Here is a 24,000-nt window from a genome sequence, read left to right on the forward strand (position 1 = left end):
GTCATTGGTCCCGTATCACCCCATTTGCTGGATTACTCTCTCCTCTTCACCCTACCGTTTTATTCCTGTCTTCATAGTCACTCCACCGGGCTCTCCCTCATTTGTCAAATTAGCTACCCCGTTTTCTTTCGTATTGGATCCCCCAGCCCATTTTTCTTTTAACCTATTTCCACGTAGTCTTTTATACGGTATTATTCTTCACGTCTCCTTCATTTAATTTTCTCTCTCTCTTCATTTTCATTTTACGTGATTTTCCTTAATTTATGCTGCCTGTTTTCTTTTGGCATTTGTTGATCTTGTTTTCTTTGGGCCGTATCAGTTCTATTTCACTGTGATTCCTCTCCGTCCTTCTCACCCTGCCACTTTATTCTTGTCCTCATATTCTCTCCATCGGTCGGTTCCCTCCCTCCTTTATCGGTTTTCCTACTCCGTTTTCATTTGTAATTCTTCACCGTGTTTATCCTGACCCATATTAATTTCCACTTGGTCTGTTTCATATTTTCTTTATACCTGTGTCATTCTTTTCACTTGTCTTTTTTCTTTTTCTTTTTATTTTGCCTACTGTCTTTCTTCATTTATGTCGCATCTAATTTATTTCCACATTCTCTCTCTCTCTCTCTCTCTCTCTCTCTTTCTCTCTCTCTCTCTCTCTCTCTCTCTCACCTCATTTTATTCCTCCCTTCACAGTCCCTCATCGATCTCTTCTTTTCATATATCTTGTTTGCTTGCTGTATTCTTTCGTACTTTTTGATCTGTAAACATTATGTGATAATAGAAAACTACATTGGAAAGAGGTACAGAAATGCGTGAATGAGGGAGGGAAAAAGTGTGAAAATGTGAAAGATGAGAGTGAAAGAATACCACCAGATGGAAGCGAACTAAAGAACATACCGGATGGATAGAATGTCATTAAAGGCCGATGCCTGGGAATGTTGAGAGCAGAGCATTGGTAAAAGTGATTGGTTTTGGTGATGCACAGTGAAGGACTGCGGTGCCTGAGAATGTGTCACTGGCTGTGGAGAGGCTGAAGAGTGGCAAGACTGAAGTAAGTACGGTGATGATAATGTAGTGGAGGGAGTGGAAAGATTATGTCTGTTGAAAATATACAAGAAAGCTTGGATGAATGGAACTATACCAGTGGAGTGGATGACGGCAGCAACTGTGCCCATGTACAAAAGCAAAGGTGAAGGAAGCCAGTGCAGTAATTATCGTAGGATATAATACTGAGTGTGTTAGGAAAGGTATATGAAAGAATAATTTCAGTAAGGGTTAGGAATATACTGATATCAGAATGTATGGCCAGAGATGAATTGAAAATAAAATCCCCAAAGCGCCTAATTGAACACCAAACTTGGCTTATCTTGGGAACTGTTAAAACAACAGCGTATCTGGCACATCGTTGGAGGGCTTATAGAAAAGTAAAAGGTGTTGCTGATACGGTATTTCTCACAATTTCAAAGTGCATTAACATCAGGCGTTAGTTGTCACACATCTTCATTTATAATACATTTAACAAGCTTTCTCGCTCGAACCCATTTCACACTTTCCAGTGTGGACGCCTGCAGACTAAATTTCGACACAGTTACCCTCCCTCCATCCATCCATGTATCCGCCAATCCTCTCCACACGTCACCCTCTGCCATTTCTTCCTCTTCCGTCATTCCTTCCTTTCACCAACTCCATTTCTCATCATCCACCAGTTATCCAGTTACCATCAGCCATCCTTCATCCAACCACGGTCATTTTCATTTCCTCCAACCACTTTGGTCAGATTTTATCCAACCACAGTCACCATCATTTCATCCAACCACAGTCACCATCATTTCATCCAACCACAGTCATCATAATTTCATCCAACCACAGTCACCATCATTTCATCTAACCAGTCATCATCATTTCATCCAGCCACAGTCACCATCATTTCATCCAACCGCAGTCACCACCATTTCATCAAGCCAGTCACCATCATTTCATCCAACCACGGTCACCATCATTTCATCCAACCACATTTTCCATCATTTCAGCCATCAACCTACTGTCTTCCTCTACTCGTCTCCCTTCATCACTGTCTCCTCGTTCGACATCCTCTCCTTTCGTCCCACCTGCTCAATCCGTATCCCTCCCTCCCTCCATCCATCCGTCATCCATCCATTGTGCGTTGACAGGTGGAAGGGGAAGGGGCTGCCAAGGATAAAAAAATAACGGTGGCCAGTAATATGACAGGCTGGGTACTGGCGCTGAAGAACGACCCCATAAAAATATTCATTTCTATTAATTCCAGCGGTAGATGAGCGGGATGGGGCGGGGATGAGGGGAGAGAGGGAAGGGATGGGAGAATTGAGGCGAAATTGAGAGGAGAGAGGGAAGAGATAAGAGGACCGATGTGAGGGGAGAGGGTAAGGGATGTTTGGAGTGAGGTGAGGGGAAAGGAAGTTGGGGAGTGGGATGGAGAAGAGTGAGGGGAGAGGTATGATGGGTATAGGAGTACATAGATGTACATGGGATATACAGATAACAGGGGACCTGTTGGCCCATGTCAAGGGTATCTGTTGAGGAACAAATCTGCAAAGATCTAACCAACTTCTGTGAGGAAATGACAGAAAAGAGGAAGGTTCTCTCCCGCCTACCACATAATTAGGGGGAAAAAAGTAGAAACGTATCATGCTAATTAAAAAGAACAAGCATGGGCAGTTGTTAAAAAGAAAGGTAGATGTTGATTTTGACCAAAGGTCACGTGTTCGGCCCAGGAAACGAACCCGGAACCTGGCAATTGTGAGCCGAGTGTACTTCCGATAACACCACAGGGAGCGCAGATATGTTCCTGGTGAAGCAGCCACCTGTGTGGTGACGGCGATATTACCGAGTGCTGCACCACGTTGCTGCTGCTGCTGACTCAGTAGACTTACTGACCCAAACTGCTGGACTGTTAAAGTGGCTGCGGACCAAAGCAGGCGTGTGTAGCATAAAACACCAGCCGGATCGGAAACTGCCTTGTTCCGATTCCCGTGATTTACCTGTGATGTGAAACTGAGCCGACCATGACATTGCAATGTGAGACGTGCAGCCACAACACGTTGATATTGCCATGCCAGAGTATACTGTAGGTGGCAGCTGTGTTGATATTGCCATGCCAGAGTATACTGTAGGTGGCAGCTGTGTTGATATTGCCATGCCAGAGTATACTGTAGGTGGCAGCTGTGTTGATATTGCCATGCCAGAGTATACTGTAGGTGGCAGCTGTGTTGATATTGCCATGCCAGAGTATGAGTATACTCGTACTGTAGGTGATCCACTGCCAGTGTTGGCACAGCTTTGGAGTCTGTTCTAAGTGACTGCAGATTTCATAGTACCATTTCCGTGGCAGATTACTTTGCAAATTACATCAGTATGCGTTTATTAAGATGATATCCATAGGATACAGAATAAGGTTAAGGTACAGGGTAATGCAAAATAAACCAGTGAGGGAGAGATGCTGTTAAGCCTCCTACGCCATATACAATACGGCCCTTTGGCTGGGATGCCGCCACATAACACTGAACTGTGTTAGCTTTTATTCGCCATAATGTTGCCACTTCTCCATCCTGAACGGTGAACTGTAACAAGAAATTTTTGCTGTAATATGGTGCCTGTCACAGAACTACATGGTGTGAACAGCAAAATGAAAATCTCCGCCAGACTAAGGTGGACGGACTGTAGGATGAACGACTATGGTGAAACATCCATAGACGCAGGTGGAATATTGTGAAAGGCAATTCCAACGACGCAGGTGTAGTTTTGTGGATAAACTCCTCTGCTGACTAATAAGCATGTTTCAAGTGTATCCGTTCACAAGGCATGGCATAGTCTTATTTCTTCCCACGTCCACTTTGAAACAATCACTGTATAGCCGGGAGGCCTGTACCCCATCAGTTCAGGTGTCTGTGTAGATAGATAGATAGATAGATAGATGAATGGGTAGGTATATTGACCACAGGTTCACATCACAAAGGAGCCAGATGTAATATATAATTTAGTGGTCCAACGTAAAATACTATGAAATAGCTGTACGAAATTACATTGAAATAACAAATTAAGAATACGTAAGAGAGACAGTCCTTAGACAACAGTAAATACTAAAATAAGAGCTAATCTCCAAAGTACCGAAGATAATTCCAAAATACAGGACAAAAAACACAGTTATTAGTACGGATGGCAGTACGTAAATATGAATAAAGGTTCAGCACATAAGCACAAGTGGGAGTATGGCTGATTCAGAGTAGCTACTTATGTTGTAAGTGTACTGATTATTACGGTACAGAAATATGAAGTATTCTGTATGGAAAATGATAAGTTTACCGTTACTCTCAGGAGACACAAGGAAACCTAAGTGCTGGCTTATCAAGTTTCTCGCCAGAAGTTCTTGTGATTGATCAAACTCGTCTGGGGATAGCTAGAAGAAAATTATTAAAGATATCTTTTCCACTAAAGGATTAGTAACACCAAACAACACCTGTGACTTCCACTGGCTATTAATTAATGCACAAATGAAATAGACGATGATACCGAAGAATTATGAAAATACTCTCTGCACGATGACGATCAGACAAGCAAACAACAGACAGTGTAGACCTCTAATAATGAAGCGTATTTTTAAGCACTACTCTTGGGGATAACATCGTCTGGAGCATTAATAAAGAAAATAACGTCCTCTGGCAGACGGGGTTAAATGGACAATGGAAGAAATGATGAGGGCGAAAGAGAAGTAGGGAGGAACCAGGAAATATGCAGAGAATGTGTGTAAAAAGGACGAGAATAAGAGGAAAAACTGTGTACTGGCTCTTGAGGCTTCAGGCATGAGAGGACGTGCGGGGAATTGAGGGCCATGGCGAGAATTGACGAGAGTTTTATTACTGTTTTCCAATGACGCCATCCACACCAGCGGCGGAGTGACGCCTGTAAAAAAGCTAGTACCACATCTGTCAATAACAGTAAATCTATTGGTGTATAAAGCTCGATCTGTTGAACAAAATAAAAGGAGTGGGGGGTAATTGGTACTTTTAATAATAACTGGTCACAATTGCAAAAATAGAATTCAAGCTGTGTAAACTGTCAACAAGGTACCAGGCCCATCGAATGAAAAACCTGCGCATGCATCGGTGTGAAACCATTATTTATGCAGCAAAACTGCATCGTTTATTTCGGTGAAAAGTGATGATGGTCGGTTATTTAGCAGTTTTCTTAATATTAGTAGTTATGAAATGAAGGCTATTCTCTCTCTCTCTCTCTCTCTCTCTCTCTCTCTCTCTCTCTCTCTCTCTCTCTCTCGATTCAGTTGTTTCTTGTAATTCAGCACTTTTTTTTTTTTTTTAAATCCAGCTTCAGTGTTTTAGGTGTTTTTCCGTCTTTGCTAAGTTTTTGCGAATTTACTTGCTTTGCTGAGGTAAGCTGTGAGGCTGAATTACACAATATCCACCTTGTGCTTTGCTAATAATGCATGCCATATCGATAGCAGTGTAAATATTTCCATTGCTATATTACATAATTCGCTGGCCTCAGTGACGGAGTGTGATATTTACGCTGTTAACCTCTACAGTCAGATGAGATATATTTTTGCTCTCCTCATGTGATCTTGTTAAGTATCTGGATAGACTTTTCGAACTAGTGAAGTTGATACAGCCTTCATTAACTTAGACATTACGAGAGGCCTTTCTTAAGTTAGATAACAGCGTCTGAAGGTACCGTAGCCAACCAAGAGTTGACTAAAAAGGACGTCACTGTATTCAAGGTGTTACTCTGTTCATTGTTTTCCTGTTGTCTTATTCACATTTTCCCTCTTTCTAAATTCAACCCAGCCCATCCTGAGTAGTAGGAATACGGTTAAGTTGAAGATGGTTATGATGATTATTCTTATTCTTATTCTTATCATTATTATTGGCTTGATGTCACAGTGCTGTGAATTGTTAAGATGAAAAAAATTGCACCTACCTATTGAAACTGTGTTTCTAGTGAAGATATTTTACAAGTTCATAGGTAAAGAGGATTAAGTAGCGCCGAAACTGTGGGTCTCTCTCTCTCTCTCTCTCTCTCTCTCTCTCTCTCTCTGTGATATGACTATATTGCTGTCATCGAGATGCGATATGACAATATGACCCAGTAAAGTCATCGAGAATTTCATCTCAGATTTGGTATTAATGGCCCTTAATATTCAGACAGGAAAACTGATATTCGCAGATCTAGGTCAGCATTTCAGATATAAAGGAATTCAATTTTGCATGTGGAGTGGCGTTGAGGAGGAGGCAGCGTTTTCAATTAGATAAAGTCTTCGTGGCTCAAAGTCGTCTGCTGTGACATACCTAATTTACATTTTGTTGTGGCTAACGTCAAACAGTTTCCCTATGCTGAGAGGAATCTGCGGCACAAGAGCTTTATAAACCATTTGCATGACTACATTGTTGCCGAACATAACAACTGTGTATTTTATTACAGCCCATGACGGTTCGTTCGTTCGTTCAAAGATTCCCTGCACATATAGTGCAGGCCGGGCCATACATTAGCCCGGTCAGTGGTGTATTGGCTTGTTAAAAATAGTAAATGGGGAGGACAGGACCTGGGGATTGCCCATCACACACGTCCTGTCTCCTGACTGGCTTTGTGGTGTGTGTGCCCATGACGGGCGATTTCACTCAACTTATAGAAACTTACCGCACCGTGTGTTATCAGTGTGGCTGTTTATGTTGCTGTTTGGGTTTTGCTGTTTATCAGTGTCTGTCCGTCGACCTACTTGTGTTTTTTCCCGCTACTTATAATTGGACTGCCCCCTTTTTTTTTTTTTTTTGCGCATATCCTGTAGTGCTGTGACAAGACAATACTGCGGCTCTGCATCCTTTCTGCAGCACATTCTTATGACTAACATCATTTTTATCGTTTGTTACAAATTAGCATTTAGTACGGAAAGATACCGTAGCAGTTTTTTCTGTGTTCTTTTTTTAGGGGGGGGGGGTAGGGCGTTAAAGCTGACAGACTGTAGTTTCCTGCATATATACAATGACTTTTTTAGAGAAGTTGTTGGCATTTGTGGTGTATTTACATCTGTATCAGCCTGTATGAGCGACACAGCAGGATGGCACATTCTTTTGGGAGGGAAAGTGATGGTCAGCATAATTCCATCCTAGTGTTGGTCATGTACGAATCGTGAAAGGCTTTGTGTAGTGAGGGCAGTGCAGGTGAAGCTGGAGAGCTGTATCTGTGTGTGTGCCACAGAGTTCGAGTATGACACAGGTGTGAACCGACAGACTGCCACCACATGTTGGCATAGGAAAGGACAAACCAAAAGATAAAGATTTACATGTCCACTCCCACTCGTTCTTACTGTCAAATTTGTTTTTCTCGATAGTTTTTTGTGTGATTTGTTCAGTTGTGACATTTAATGGTACCGGTATTTCTTTCGCAAGTGACACCTAACTGGAAGAAGAAAAGGCTTTATATGAATAAGTACTACTTATTGAAATCAACAATAAATTATAGATATCCTCTGAGAGTGGGCTTGTAAGCTAAAACCGAGTATTTTACCCACCTAGCCATCTACCAACCTCCCTAGTAATCAGCCTGCCTACCCACTACATAGCTACAGTACATATCCGCCACCTGTCTGTAATCCCACTACATAGCTACAGATATCCGCCACCTGCCTGAAAATTATTTAACACCTCCCTACCTCATCAGAGAAATTACCAATATGCCGGGAATCGAACCCGGGACTCTCAGGTGAGAGCCAGGCAGCATACCACTACACCACGACCAGGTAAAAGTTAACTCACGTTGTCACAATCTTGTAACCAACGTCCCTCCGCCCCCACTGTGGGCATGAAGAGGATGAGTTAACCCCCTGGCACTCTTCATGCCCACAGTGGGGGCGGAGGGACGTTGGTTACAAGATTGTGACAACGTGAGTTAACTTTTACCTGGTCGTGGTGTAGTGGTATGCTGCCTGGCTCTCACCTGAGAATCCCGGGTTCGATTCCCGGCATATTGGTAATTTCTCTGATGATTTTTCCTGTGTAAAAAAAAATACAGGTTCTCTCTTCATTCTGACTTGCCGTAAGTGTTTGGGATAGATTAAAAGCATCTACTTGCCCGAGTGCCAGGGGGTTAACTCATCCTCTTCATGCCCACAGTGGGGGCGGAGGGACGTTGGTTACAAGATTGTGACAACGTGAGTTAACTTTTACCTGGTCGTGGTGTAGTGGTGGCTCTCACCTGAGAGTCCCGGGTTCGATTCCCGGCATATTGGTAATTTCTCTGATGATTTTTCCTGTGTAAAAAATACAGGTTCTCTCTTCTTACCTCCCTACCTGTCTGATACTTGCCTGCCTGCCTGCATACCTACCTACCTACCTACCTACCTGTCTACCTACTTGCCCATCAACCAGTCTGTCTGCCTATCTACCTATCTGTCTATCTACCTAGATATCTGTCTGTTAGCCAACCTACCTACCTTCCTACCAATCTGTCTGTCTATCGTATCTATCTACTCATCTATCTATCTACCTAATACTGTACATACATACATACATACTTTACATACATGTAATACCTATGTACAGTATCTGCTCATGTACTTAATAACCTACGTACAGTATTTGTACAGCGAAGAGTGTTATCGATTAAAATCAGTGTGTGTGTTTGTGCGATTTAATCCCAGCCATCATTTTTGGCATATTTTAATGTTTAACAATTCAGATCCTATAATTAACGATGATCGGAATATTAATAAAGGTTTTAACAGGCTTTTAACGCTTTTAATGTGTGTGTTTTCAGCACCAAAACTGTCAGCCACGTTTGTCATCACTCATGTCGTCACTTAATAAAGATACCAAGTGCTGCCATCATTATCAAGACTATTTTTATCGTTGTCATCACCGTACCGACCAAACGGCATTGTCACCACAGTTCCCAGTCACCACACATATCAACATCATCATCGCTACAGTTAGGCTACCAGCCATCTTCATTCACACTGCAACTTCTCTTCACCATCAGAATTACCAGTCACCACAGTTATCTTTCATCATCACCACAGCAACTAACGATCATCACCACAACTACCATTCATCATCACCATCCTCATCCTCATCACCGCCGCTACCATTTCAGAGTGTAGCTAAGTGTTGCATTGGGTGTGTTTGTGTGTTGTTTGGCTGTTTTTGTGTGTTGTTAGTACTGGATGGGCCTTCGGGTTGTGTATGTAATCTTCTAGAATGTAAAAGATGTTCCACGCACCCACTTCAGAATCGTGAAGGGGAAGGCAAACAGCCTATTTTTAGCGTCATTATTACAACACATGGCAGAATTATAAAGCACGTTTCACCTTACTACCTGGTTGCTATTTGCGTGATGAACATTGCAGTACGGTCAGTTTACTACCTGTCCTTACGCGTGTTGTAAATAAAGCGTTATTAATGATGTGTTTGCCGACCCTTTGGCGCCCTTAATTTTACTATGATCCTCAGACTGAAGGCACACAGATCGGGAGGCAGCCACACTGCCACCTGGCCTCCTTGGCTGTGGCCACCACCAGCGCCATGCAGTCACCACAACACCACAACAGTGGTCGATAACCACTATAGTCGGTGTGTTTCCACCTGACAAAGTTCCCTAACCCCTTTCATGTCAGTTGTTGGCCAGGTGTAGTCAGACTGGAGGGTTGATTTGATTAATAACCAAGAAGATTCATCCCTGCCTCATATTAAGCCTCAGTGAAATTCCTGCAACTGCGACTTAGTATACACGTTATGGCAGAGACCCATTTCTGTCAGACAAAAACACACTGACTGTAGTACAATGACCACTAGTCACCACGGTCACAGCAACTGTCACCACTGCATCCAGTATATACAGTTACCACCACAACCACCACAGTCGTTGCCACAAATATTACCACACTCACAAACACCACGACACTAACCACCACCACAGCTGCTTCAACAATCACTACAAAACCGCTACCACCAGTTAATTATTAATACCACCAATTCATTTACGACCATAATCATCCACCACAGCCACTACCACAGTAACCAGCACAGCAATTACCACAATCACCAATACATCATTACCACAATCACCACCACAACCATTACCACAGTTAGCACCACAACTATTCACCACAACTGTTAGCACAAGTACTACCACAGTCACCACCACAATCACTATCAGTCAAAAACACCATCACTACCACAGTCATCGCCACAACCGCTACCATAACCAGTGCCACTCATCCACCAGCCGACCACATTAACCTACCGGAATGAAAGACGTCATGGCACTGAAGGGGTTAAATAATTATTACTGTGCATGTTGAGTTAAGCTGCAACTTCTTTATTTTTTGAAAATCATCCTCACCATCTAATTGTCCTGTCACCCTCCTTCTTTTCGACTTAACGGCAAGCCCAACAACAATGCTTTCCCTGCCAGTCACTCTTCTAACATCATACTAAAAATGAATGCCGACACAACAACAACAAGACGGGTTGTGGTACTGACAGCATCGTAAATAGAAGCTATTAATCCTCCTCCTCCTCCTCCTTCTCCTCCTCCTCCTCCTCCTCCTCCTCCTCCTCCCTCCTGGGATCACTTCTTCCATTCCCAGCTTCCTTCTCTCTTCCTTCTTATTCTCTCTCATCCGTTTTTTTTTTTTTCTCCCTCCACCCCCATCTTGTGGACCTTATTCTTTTACTCCTTCCTTTTCAGTCCATTCGTCCCTTCTTACCTCACTCTCTTCTTACCTTCCGATCTTCCTCCTCCAATTCCTTCTTCCGTACCCTTCTTCCAGTCTCTCTCCTTCCTGCATCTGTACCATGTTCTTCTGCTTCTTGCCTCTTAATTTCTCTCTTCCTCCCCCTCCTTCTCCTCCTCCTGTTCCTTCTTACTCTCTTCGCTCACCCTCTTCTAGGAGGAATCGGTGGTTCATGGGTTAACACATTCAGCTTGCAACGGGAAGAACCCGAGTTCGATTCTAGAGTCGGTTAGACCCTTGGACAAAGTTTGTATCCCCTTGTCCCTGTGCACCCAGAAGTACGGGACCTGGTTATACCACTGACTGTTACAAAACCTGTTCTAGGAAAAGCCTGGGACAACACATACCGGTATTATATGCTGTATGGACCCTCGTGTAGTCGATAGGCAATAATTCTAAGCCTTCTTGCTTCCTCCGTTCCCATCTACGCCTCCTTCATCCCCCTTGTGTCTCCTCTGTTCCCTCTCAAATTTCAGTTTCTTCCCATTCCTTTCCACCTTCTTCTCCCATTTATTCTTGATTAAGCTTTCCCATTTCTTCCTCCTCCACCTTCTTTAATATTCTCCGCTTTCTTCTGCAACCCATCTTTCTCATCCTGTTCCTGCCATCCTCCTCCACAGTGTCACTGGTGTGTGGGGGTGGTGTGAGTTGGGCAGTAAGTAGTAAGAAACGCTACTATTAGCAAGTTTAATTGGATTCTGAGATCTTAATGCTCTTGTACGTTTGTGTCTTTGGAGATGTACAAGTGTGTGTGTGTGTGTGTGTGTGTGTGTGTGTGTGTGTGTGTGTGTGTGTGTTTGAGAGAGAGAGAGAGAGAGAGAGAGAGAGAGAGAGAGAGAGAAGTGGGGGGGAGGAAGCCTACAGGTGCTACATTTCTTTGTTACGAATGGGGGAGTGAGGGACGAAGGGTGAGAACAATGTGATGACGAGAGAGGCGGGGGGTTGGAGTCACAGTGGGAGTCACACAATGGAAGTGAGAGAAAGAGGGAGAAGAGGAGAGGGAGAGAGAGAAGATTGAGAGGAAGTGAAAAAGTGCCAGGGAAGGGAGGGGGCACAAGGGCTCAAGCACAAAGACACACCGAGAGAGCGAGGGAAGTGAAAACGAAACCAAAACAGAAGAATAGTGAGAGGGGGGGATTATCAGCACCTGTGTTAACAGTGTAAACAAATGTTGGTTTGACCTTCATGCTTTTTGCACGTGTGTTTATAATACGGTAGTATAGAATACCCCTTTACAGGCAAAGCCATTCCTTTAATTGTTACATTTTAGTTACGGTACTGCCAGACGATTTCATGCATCTGAGGGAAGCCTCCACCTTCTAAGTAATAACTTTATCAGTGTGATAGGCCGGTCTGGTGTGCTGTTGTGGCTAACGCTCTCAATTTATATCGTTGGGTCGTGTGGTGTGTCATCTGAGTAGGTCCTTTATGCATCGTAATGTATATTAACAAAAGTCGCTGCCCGAATTCATTAACCACTTTAATCACGTGTCATATTTTGTATGTCATGTGTGTTGTATCCAGGCAATTTAATTCATTTTAGAGGAAACTTTAGAAACTGCAGTTTCAAACGGTTTCATGGAGACTGGGAAACAATCTTGCTGGGTGGTGACTATGTAACCAATTGCCAATTGGAAGCCTGGTGGTTTAGTAGGTCAAAGCGCGCCAAGCATATGTGGCCTTAAGGGTTTACATTCGAGGTGAAATTGGGGTTTAGTGCTCTCAGAATGCCTCTCAGGAAAGACGACAGGTCACTTGCCTTAAAACATGTGGATAGAGTGGTCAAACCCCGGGTCTCAGCTTTCCCGATAGAGCCGATAATGAACTGGATGGTAGGTTATATACTGTTAATACGCGATTTACCTGTATGAGTATATGTTTTTATAGTGGTATGTTAGTAAATGCCATTCCTTTTAACTCATTCGTTGCTGTGGATGAAGTTAGATACATTTAATGCTTGATTGTTAATAGCTGAAATTCTGTAAATCATTGGCGGAATGATCAACCGAGGATTGATGTCAAGTCCCTTAAACCTTCATATATTTTTGCAGTATCATCCATTCAGAAATGCTTTACTCCCTTGGCAAGTAGGAAAACCAGCTTTTCAGCTTTCCTGTTGCTGGAACCCGTATGTCCCATGTATCAGTGGGGAAGAGGGTTGGAATGATGATGATGATGATGATGATAAAGTCTGGTAACTAGATCAGTAATTCTTGTATTCATTTGGGACTTAATCCAAAACCACGTCGAGTCCAGTTAAATTCGGTATAGTCTAATTCAATCCGACCCAGTACACACAGCTGAACTCCATACTTTCAGCTTCAGCTGAACTCTATACTTTCAGCTTCAGCTGAACTCCATACTTTCAGCTTCAGCTTCTGGTCCTTACAGCACCTCACCTCACCTTAACCCCACCCAGTCCAACCCAACCCAACTAGTCCATCGTCCTAACCCAAACCAGCTTAATCCAACCCAACCCAACCCAGTCAAAGCCAACTCAGGCAAACTCAGTGCGTTCAGTATTATCAACGTCCAGTCCAACCCAGTCCACTTCAAGCCAACCAGTCGATTATGCTAACTACTGCGGGCTAATGACACTTGACTATCCCATCTGCCACCCTCATTAACTCAGCTGGGTAATATAGTAGGCAGTAGTAGTTGTGCATAACGACTACTCTTAACCATAATTGATGCTGTGGCCTCGTAACGGGATAGCAACACTTCTATCCTTTATGAGGTGCGTTAGACTTTTAATATTTGCAGTTTCGACGTGATGATTTACAGTTCTGCTGTCTTTTTACCGTGTGACTGTTTCCATGGTGGAGTTTGTGGCGTTCTCTCTCTCTCTCTCTCTCTCTCTCTCTCTCTCTTTTTCTTCCCCCCCCCCTTACGTTGATAATTTCTCCTATCAGTTTTTCCTCCCTCTGCATGTCCCTCTCTCCTCCCTCCCTCCCTCTCTAGTTGCTTCTTACTCCCACCTCTTGTTTTGTCTTTTTCATTCTCCAACTCTGTTTACTTCGAATCATTGTATCTTCTCATTTCGTTCCGTTCTTCTTTTTTGCCTCTTAATTTTTCTGTGTTTTATTGCCTCAGAAATATCCCTCTTGGCATAGTAAGCTAACACAGCATTCCTGTCAGTTAGCAGTCATGCATTAGTGCATGCTTTATCAGATGATGGAGATGAAATTTTTGGCAACTATCAGTGGCCACTTCCTTACCAGCCTGTGTTAATGTACCTCAACATACACACCATTCTGCCCCTACTCTAACCTAGTGTAGTTCTTTTCCCTTAGTCTCGCCCAGATTTACTTTTTGCGGCATAAGTCACGTAGTTCATTAGGTAGAAGAAGACTTTACTGTGTCACTAAATCAGTGACAAAGTACTTCTTTGATACTAATGTTAATCTGTTGTTACACCTCAACATTCGAGATCGAGAGAAGGCAGTTTTAGGTCAAGTTGAAGTAAAAAGAGCTCAGTGATTCGCCTTCTCTGTCCATGTCTTGCAAATTAGTTACGTCTTCCTTCCATAAGAGGCCTGCAAAGGCAGAGCATATCTCTGCCGGTGTACCGATTTAAGGAACAGCGCTTTACTTAACAGATTTAATGAAACTTGCCATCAAAGAGATGTCATTACACACAGCAAACAAGTACATAACGTGAGAGTACTAGTCATCCCAGGCAGCAGTATAGATAACATATCAGGCTGTAATTACCGGTAATACGAACATGTGGTAGTGGTATATTACTATCGGGTTAGCCTGTGACTGCACTACCATTATTACCACAGTATCACATACATCAGTACAAAGCTAGTTCTTGTCATGATGTAGATAAATAATTACACAAAGCATCACAGTCCAGTGTGAATATTAAAGAATAGTGTCACACCTAAAACAGCTGTCACGAATGGAGGGTCGACCGTGTTGCCAAAATATCCGAGTTATTTTAGAGATCCTTCCTTGACTCAACAATTGCATTATGATTACGTTTTTTTACTACCTCCAGACGGCCGTATTCATCTTGGAAGATAAATTTGGAACTTAAGGATTACGAATATAACTCCTAAACAGCAAAGGGTCTCACTGACCCCTTCAGTCCGGTGACATGTTTTTCATTCTGTTCTTGCTAACAGCTGAAGATTTTATTCAGCCTGGGACATATTTTCAGTAGTGAAGGGGTTAGTGGCAGCTGTATCTTAATCCCTGGTTCGAAACATGTGTCCTAAGATGAATAAAATTATCTGCAGGTAGTAAGAATTAACTGAAAGATACGTCATCGAGGTGAAGGGATTAAGTAGGATATAATTATGTGGCAGCAGCAGGAATGAAGTACAGCAAGACATCTTGCAATTGATTGTCACCACACCCCCAGCAGTAGCAACGGGGTCTGATGAAACACTAGCACAGATTTGTAAAGGAATGTTTCGGATGCTTTGAAACACTTCACATGAATGCCTTAAGATAAAGTAAAGGAGGCTGGGAGTCACAATCAGATATGAGGTAAAAGTAATTTGATGACCCTTCACTTACACGTGGTTTTTCACAGGCCATTTTATTTATTTATTTATTTATTTTTTATTGCCAAGTTATAGTTACTCCTTCTCCCATTTTTTTTTTTTACTATTCATGTAACTTGTTCTTGCCAAGGATGTAATTTTTATTGTATTCTTGCAGCTGACAAACGATCTGACAGATTAAAACACCATAGTAGTAAAGGCGTGAATGAACACTAACTCTCCCTTGCTGAAGGTGTCCCGTAGCTGAATATAGTTTTTTTTTTTTTTTTTTATGGTTGCTTGAACAATAGTAGAAAGACGTCATCAGATTGAAAGTGTTAATGAATTTTTTCCAGTGAATTTCAGATCGATGAGAAGGTGACTGATTAGTTTTTATTTTATGCTGTACTGCATAGTTTAATTTTTTTCCCTTTGTACTGTATAGTTAAACAAGGAAATTGGGACAGTAATGTGTGTGTGTGTGTGTGTGTGTGTGTGTGTATAAGTAGGCTAATCATGCTTGTTAGACAATATGTAGTACTGGTGAAGCATACGAGTAACGAGAATCGTATTTCAACTAATATGTGTCTGCAGTTATATAGGTTTTTCCCTGATGTATTCAGCAAACCCTGGGAAGATACTTATTTCGTTTCCTCCCCGCTGTTATGGCTGATGGTGTGTTGGGTGAGAGGTTTTTATTGGTACTGTACTGTTAAACTCGATTCCCAATAATTATTTGGCTGTTTGGGAGCTGCTTGTGCCTTCGCTTTACAGGTAGATGCAGCAAATCCATCTGTTGGAGGGCTTCAGTAACTTTAAGCTAGCTATATACTTTCTACCACCCTTCCCTCCAGCCTTGTATTCCATTCCAAACAACCTCCTTTCCCTCCTTCCCTTGCAACCCTTCTTTCTCAACGTGCCAGCCTACTCACCCTTCCCTCCCACCCTTCCTCTTTTCCTTCCCACTCCGCCTACTTCCCTTCCCACTCTGTGTACTTCTCATCCCACTCAACTTTCCCTCTTCCTACATATTCTTCATCCCTCGCCTACTGTACTCCCTTACCTTTGTCAAGTCCTCCATCTTTTTTTCTATGTTACTAACATAGCCCCCTTCCGCCTCCCTCCAGCCTCACTAATATTCCCTCTCTTCTTTCTTCTTCCCTTCCTTTTTCCTTCTCCTCCTTCCTCCTTTCCTTCCTGTTCCCACTTTGTTTCCTTCCACGTCGGTTCCCTCTTTTCCCACTTTTTTTCCATCAACTTCCCTGATCCATCTCTCCCTAATTTCCTCTGCATTCCATTCTTCCTTATCTTTTACTTTCTTCCCTCTTCTCTCCTTCGTACCCTTCCCTGCCCACCTAGCCACTTCTCCAGGTTTATAGAGATGGAGTCAGGTCCGACCTTCCTTGTATCGCGGATTTAGCACCTTTTCATGGCTGCTTAAAATTCATTCACCTTCCTTCCCTCTCCTTCACCACTATACTTCTCTTCATAGTTCGACATCTTGTCATTCATTTTTCTTTGTTTTTAATCTTTTGTGTTTTTATCCGTATCGTTGTTTCTTTCATTGATTTGTATCCCCTTCCGTCCTTCCTTCCTTCCTTCCATCCCTCCTTCACTCGTTTTCTTCTTTCCGTTTTCCTCCCTCCCTTTGCATTTATATTCTTCCATATGGGTTTGTTTTGTTACAGTTTCTTCTTTCTTTTTCCAGGCTCTTTCTGTCATTGTTTTGCCTTTTCTTGTAAGAGTGTTTAGTTTTTCCATTTTCCTGCATCATCATGTAACTTTCCTCACGATTTTTTTCCATATTCCAGTTTTCCCTCATTTTCCCCATGTTCCACTTCCTCCCCCTTCCTTGAACGACCCTTTCCACTTCATGTGGTATCCTTGTCTCTTTCTATCATTTAGATTTCCTTTGAATAAGTCCTTTTATCTGTTTCCGTGTTCTTTTTTTTTGTTTCCTTCTGCTTCTGCTTTCTTTCATTCATATTCCTCATATTCCTTCCTCCCCTGACAGCTTGTCTGCTATTTGTCTGTGTGTCTTTTTTTTTTCGTATTTAGCCTGTTCTTGTCTTCTTTTCTCTTGCCTCCGCTTGATATTCATTTTTCTTCGTGAATATGCATCATCCTGTTTTGTTCTTCCTCTTTCCAGTTTCCTTCCCTTCATTTTTATCCCCCCATTCTTCCGACCTTCCTTCACCCACTTTCTTTCCATTTCCCTGCCTTCCTTTGTTCCTTTGAATTTTTTTCTTCTCTTTGCATATCCTTTTTTTCATTTCTCATGTCTCTGCTTCATTAGTTTTTCCTTGTCTCCTACCTTTCTTCCTTCCTCCTTCTTCTTGCTATCATTTTGCTCTCCTGGTTATTTTTACCTTATATTTTGTTCCTTCATTTTTCGTTTTCTTTCCGAGTATCTGTTGTTCTTTCCTTCTTACAGTTTTGTTCTCCATCCTTTTTCCATTCTTCCTTCACCCCGTTGTCTTCTTGTTCTTCCTGGCTGCCCGTGATTTTCCTCCTTTGAATCTTTTGTTTTGTGTTTTGCTTTTCCTTCTTTCTTCTTTCCTCCCTTCATTCTTTTTATCTCTTTCCACCTTTTTCCATCCTTTATGCCTTTCTTTTATTCTGTTTTCCTGCATCTTGGTGTCATTAATTTTTTCTCCTGGAATCATTGTTTTTCGTATTTCCCGTTTTTTTGTTTCGTTTTTCCCGTTTCATCTTTCCTTCATTCTTTTCACCTGATCTCCTTCTCCTAGTCCATTATATTTTTTTCTGTTCAGTTCCTGGGCTTTCTGTCACTGGCAACCCCATTTTCTTCTCTTAATGTGTTTCTTTTTTCCATACTTAGCCTTTCCTAATTTCTGCCTCGTTTTGAGTGTGCTTTCTCCTTCCGTCCATTGTTCTTTTTCTGTCCCGGCTTTTTCCTATGTTTTTTTTTTCCACATTCCAGTGTCGTCATCTCAATTTCTTTTCATTTTCCTGCATATTCCTATAACATTTATTTTTTTCATCGTCTCAGTTTTTCTTTTCATTTTCATACCTCCTTCAGTCTTTATATCCCCCGTTTTGCTCGTCTAATCTCCCCCACCTTTTTCCTGCCTCCTTCCTTTCTTGTATGTTTCTTTGTTCCTCTTTGGGTCTTCATTTTTCTGCCTTCTCTAATTTTTTTTTTTTTTCAGTTACAATTAATTTTCTGTCTTCTCCCATACCGTTTCCTTTTCATGCCTCATGTTGCTTCATTTCCCCTTTATGTATCCGATTCTCCTATCCTGTTTTTTTTTTTTTTTTTTTCGTGATTTTTTCTCCTTGTATTTTTTTTTCTGCTTGATTCATTTTGCCTCCATGTTTGTGGCTTCTCCAGTAAATATTTTGTTTCATTATTCATTCCTCTATTTACTGTTTCTTTTCTTCCCCGTTTTCAGCTTTAATTTTCCTGCTTTTTCCTTGCAAACTGTTTTTCTTTTATCACATGAATCGTCTCAGTCTTTCCCAATGTATGTACTCTCTCTCGTTCTCTTCTTCGTACAACAAGTTTTAGGCCGTACGCTTGTAACATATTCTGCAGCGAGTGGGAAGGTCCAAGTTATGACGGAACAGTAATATTAGAACAGATCAGCCAGTGACCCACATTACAGAGAGCAGTATGCAGGTATACAGAGAGGCCAGACACTTTCAGCCTTCATCATGTATTACAGATATAACTGTCAAAAACTGGGAACTTGCCCGCTGTCAAATTTTTAGGCATACGGGCGTTGTACTCTGCTTCCCCGTCATATCCTCCCATATACCTGTCTCTGTTTTCTGGCCTCCTTTTGTCTTCTACATTCTTCTTCCTGCCATATGAGTATCTTTCCTAGCTCTCCTCTTTTCATTTTCTCTCTTATTCCTGCAATTTTCCTTCCCCATTAATATCCTCCTTCCCTCCATCGCTTCCTGTTTATCATCTCTCTCCCTCTCCCACATCCCTCCTCTTCTTTCCATCCCCTTTCCCGCATTCATGCACTTGTCCATCATCATTCCCTCCCGCTTCCGTTTCTTTCCTTTTTCGCCCGTCCCCCCCTCCCTCCCTTTCCCCGGTCTTTCATTTCCTTATCATTTTCTCTCTCTCTCTCTCTCTCTCTCTCTCTCTCTCTCTCTCTCTCTCTCTCTCACACAGCTGCCTCTTCACTATGTCTTCCTGTCTCCCTCCCCATCCCTCCATCATATTTGTCTCTCCCTTCCATCTTTCAGCTCAGTTTACTTTCTCTTTTCGTTTCCTCCTCCCTTCCTTCTCTGCCTCTCCACTACCTCTTCCTGTCTCCTTCCTTCTCTCTTTGATCTCTTTTTTCCTCTCTTCCTCCTTCATCTCTATCTTCCTCTTTCATCTCTCTCTGTTTTCTTCCCTTCTTCTCTTTCGTCTTCTCTACCTCCCTCCCTTCCTCTATAGTTTTCCTACAGTCTCCTTCTCCTCCCTTTTGAACGACATATCTGCCCATCTCCCCTCCCATTATCTCCCCTCACGCCCATTCCCCTCACCCATTAGCACACTCCTTCACACCACCGCAATCCCTACCACCATTATCTACCAATATTACCTACCAGCTTTGCCCACACCACCTGCAAACCTACCAGCTTAGCATGTTTATCTACCAGCTTTCCTGCCAACCCTGCCAACATTACACAATAACAAGGTTGCCACCATATCGTACCAAAATACGCTACCAGCTGTGCATACAAAACCTGCCAACATACCATCTTTAGCAAATTTATCCATCAGCATCACCCATCTATGCCTTCCAACGTTACCTGCCAAGACTTATCTGCCAAATTTACCTACCAATATTACCCGCAATACTTACCGAACCTACCTACTTTAACTGCAGTACCTGCCAACATTACCTACCGACCCCGGAAATAAATATTCCAGTAATCCGTGCTGTCAATAACTACCAAAACAGCCTATCAACTTTGCCAACAAAACCTGTCGGCATTCCATAATTAGCAAATTAACTTTATCAACTCACTTCTCATACTAACATACCTATCAGTATTACCTATCAACATTTGCAGTATAACCTTTTTAACATTTACCAGCAGTATTACCAACATTATTTACCAACAGTAGGTATTACCATCAGTTATAGCATCAGTTACTTGCAGTCAAAATCTGCAGTAATACCTGCTACATTATTAACAACATTGCCTACACAACAGTATTTTTCTTTACCTATGCAAACAGTATCGTTATTGTATACCAGTACTCAGAAAAAAAAAAAAAGGTGGACACGATGTATTTGTGAATAAGCACCATGGCTTTAGTCATAACTGCCTTGTTGGCATATCTTGTGAGGTGCAGTTGCCGATACGAATATTGATCCAATTCATTATGATAAATAACGACACTGTGACCTGTGACTTGCTAAACTCTGTGTCGCCATCTTCGGTGCCCAAAAAATTTGTCAGAAAATTATGTAGATGTTTAGTCATTTTTTATTGTAAAGTCGAACGATGTTATTGACCGTAACTGTACGTCTCTGCTGAATTCCTTGTCTGTATGTGGAGATGGTCGTTAGTGTATTTGCAGTTTAGAGCACCAATCACTCTTTATTTATTAACAATAAAAATGACAGTTTTATCTTTTTTCTTTTTTTTTTTTTGTGCTGTTTCCTGTTGCTGAAATATTGTGCTAAAATAAGCTTTAATACGAATAATCATGGTGAGACGATATTGCCAACACCTTCACTCCGATTATGACTTTATGTTTTTGTAACCTTTAATCAGTTGTGTTTAGGTGGGGAGAGACTTTCCAAAAAGGAAGGGTTAGATACATCCTGCATTAATCCCTTCAGCAAAAGAGATTTTTCCCAAGTTAAATAAGACTGAAAACTGTAATAAGACGTCACCGGACAGACGGGATTAGATGTGATAATAATAATAATAATAATAATAATAATAATAATAATAATAATAATAACGACAGTAATAAAATGGGTTCATCTTCCTCTTCATATTGTGAGCATTATGAGTTCCTTGAGCGCACCTGCCCGCCTCACCTGTCCTTACCTGTGCTGTGAAGTAAAACACACACTTTTCTCACACACCTGTCACACCCACACACCTAGCCACTTTTTAAACATACACCCACCTCCATATCAGCCTCGACCTCCTCATAATTATCTTCCGTGTTCCTCTCCTTCCTCTCCTTTCATCACCTACCTCCCCTCCCTGTCCTCCTTCTCTGGCTATCTTCCTCTCTCCCATTTTTTCTTTCTCCCACACCCTTTTTTTCATACACCCCATCTCCTTCCTCCATCCTCACCCCTCTCCCCTCTTCTCGCTTATCACACACTACCTCCCCTCATTCCTCCTCCTCATAGTTCCTCCCCTCCTCCTGTTCTCTTCCTCTCCCACGTCATCCTGTTCTCTCCTACGCTTCTTTCGCTCTCCTTCCTTACCCTCTCGCCATTCTCCTTTCCCTTCTTTTTTCCTCTCTCTCACTCCTGCCTTCCCCTCCGTCCTTAACTTCCTCCTGTATTATCTTCTTCCCCCCCGCCCCCCATTCCGTCTTTCCTCCCTCTCTCCAACAATGTTCCCTCCTCCTCCTCCTGCCAGTCAGCATTTTCTCTCTTTTTTCGCTTAACACCATAATCACCCTTCTGTTGAGCCAGAGGATCCCCCCCCCCTCTCTCTCTCAAAGGTTGCGTCCCCTCTCTTCTTCCCTCCTTTTCTGTCTCCAACCCTATGAAAGTGGCTGTTGGTGGTTATGAAAGTGAACTCTACGATTGCTACACCTGGATACATTTTGAGGATAACACCAGAGAATTTTGTATCACAGAGAAATCTCAGCTGCCAGTAATATGTAACACAAAAACTCCCTCGAGTAACAGTCTGTCCACTGTTGGGACGTCAAAGAATTTGTTTAGGACAACACCAGAAGATATTGTGTAGCTGATAGAAGTCGGTCATTTTGAGTGTTAATGGTGTACAGGTGTCGGTATAAATGTAGTGCCTTTTTGAAGGTCTACGCCACTGCAAACCCATATTTCAATAAGTCTCTCTCTCTCTCTCTCTCTCTCTCTCTCTCTCTCTCTCTCTCTCTCTCTCTCTCTCTCTCTCGTCATATAACACTCATTTTTTCGTCCTTTGTTTTTCATATTTGTTTATTCTTTATACTGTAGGCTACCTTTTTTTTTTTTCTATCGGGTTTGTTTTATTTTTTTAATTCCCTTGGCTGCGAAACAACTACTGTGTAGTTTATTTCGGCTGGTGTCAGACGAAAAGAAACTGCAGTTTTATATCTATCTGTCTGTTTATCAATCTATGTATGTATATATATATATATATATATATATATATATATATATATATATATATATATATATATATATATATATATATATATGTGTGTGTGTGTGTGTGTGTGTGTGTGTGTGTGTGTGTGTGTGTGTGTGTGTGTGTGTGTGTATCGGTATATATCAAAATAACGTTATGGTCAAGAATAACAAACTTTGTATTTCATTCCATTTCACGACGGGGAATTTTATTCAGCTGAGTCACTCACCTCGGTCATTGGACTAATATTAAATTAATTTCCTCAGTCGCTGTCTTTGCCGCATTCTGTGGCTAATGTCATGGTGGTGGTGGTGGTGGTCATCCGGTTGCTTGTCATCTTCCTCGTCGTCATTTTTGTTATTTTCGTCGTCAGCGTAGTCTTTGTTGTTGTTGTTGTTGTTGTTGTTGTCGTCGTCGTCGTCGTCTTAGTTGTAGTCGTGGTCGTGACCGTGGCCGTTTCACCCTTTCCTTACTTTTCATTGATCAGTTTTATTATGTTGGGTGTCTGCAGTTATAAATTCCGATTGTTGTACTCATGCTTCATGTCGTCATTTTTCTATCCACATTATTCTACTCACCATCATTATCGCCACGTCGACCGCCTCTCTCCTTCATTCTCCTTTGTCTGTCTCCTTCCTTCTCTCTTTGCCATCGTCAATTTTCCTTCTCCCTCCCTACCATCTCTCATATTTGTCATATGCTCCCCTCATCATCCTTTTTCACGTCCATCTTATTCTTCCCCTCCCTTTTATCTTTATTAGTAGTGTATTAACCGTTTTTCCTTCCTTCTCCTCCCAACTTTCCTCTCCGTATGCTTCTCTTCGTAGCTCACCTCGTTAGCTACTTCATTCTCTGTTCTCTTCACAGTTTTCCTGTTTTAGTTACTCCTCTCCCTTTCTCTTCGCAACTTGTCTCTTTTCGCTTCATTTTCTTCTCTTTTCTCCTCCCATCCTTTCTTGTGTTTCTATTTTTAATATCCTTCTCTCTTCATTTCTGTTTGCTTCTCTCTTCCCTTCTCACCGCTTCTCTTCATTTCGCTTCCCTTCTCATCCTTTTTCATGTCCATCTTAATCTCTCTCTTTAACTTCATCATTAGTTCATCCTCGCTTTGGTTGCTTTATAGTCATTTTTTTTTCTTTTTCCTTTCCATGCACTTCTGTTTTCTGATATTTCCTTCCTTTCTCCAGTTTTCTGTCTTCCCTTCCTCTTCCAACTTTTTCTCTCTCTTCTTCGTGTCTCTCCCTTCCTTTCTGTCTATTTTCTTGTCCATCCTGCTCGTATTCTCATACTCTATCAAGTCCATCTTCCTCTTCCCCTCCTCTTTATTTTCACCAATAGTTGTTCTGCCTTGTTTTAGTTGTAGTAGCTGTTTCTACTCTCTTCTCAGCTTTGCTCCTTTAGTGCTTGTCGTCCATTTCTTTTCCT

The 24,000-nt window shown here is 42.0% G+C and overlaps 1 protein-coding gene across 1 annotated transcript in view; it reads left to right on the plus strand.

Moving 5' to 3' along the window:
* Positions 1–9,596, plus strand: part of LOC145402727 (uncharacterized) — a 189,919-nt gene extending 180,323 nt beyond the window's left edge. The window contains exons 3-4 of the mRNA XM_080274693.1: positions 3,057–3,280; positions 9,489–9,596. Coding sequence (XP_080130819.1) covers positions 3,057–3,280; positions 9,489–9,596 — 332 coding nt within the window. The remainder of the gene's footprint in view (positions 1–3,056; positions 3,281–9,488) is intronic.
* Positions 9,597–24,000: the final 14,404 nt, after the last annotated feature.

This window comes from Coenobita brevimanus, chromosome 58, assembly GCF_032717465.1.
Source record: "Coenobita brevimanus isolate Jiangsu-jjx chromosome 58, ASM3271746v2, whole genome shotgun sequence".
NCBI classification, from domain to species: domain Eukaryota; kingdom Metazoa; phylum Arthropoda; class Malacostraca; order Decapoda; family Coenobitidae; genus Coenobita; species Coenobita brevimanus.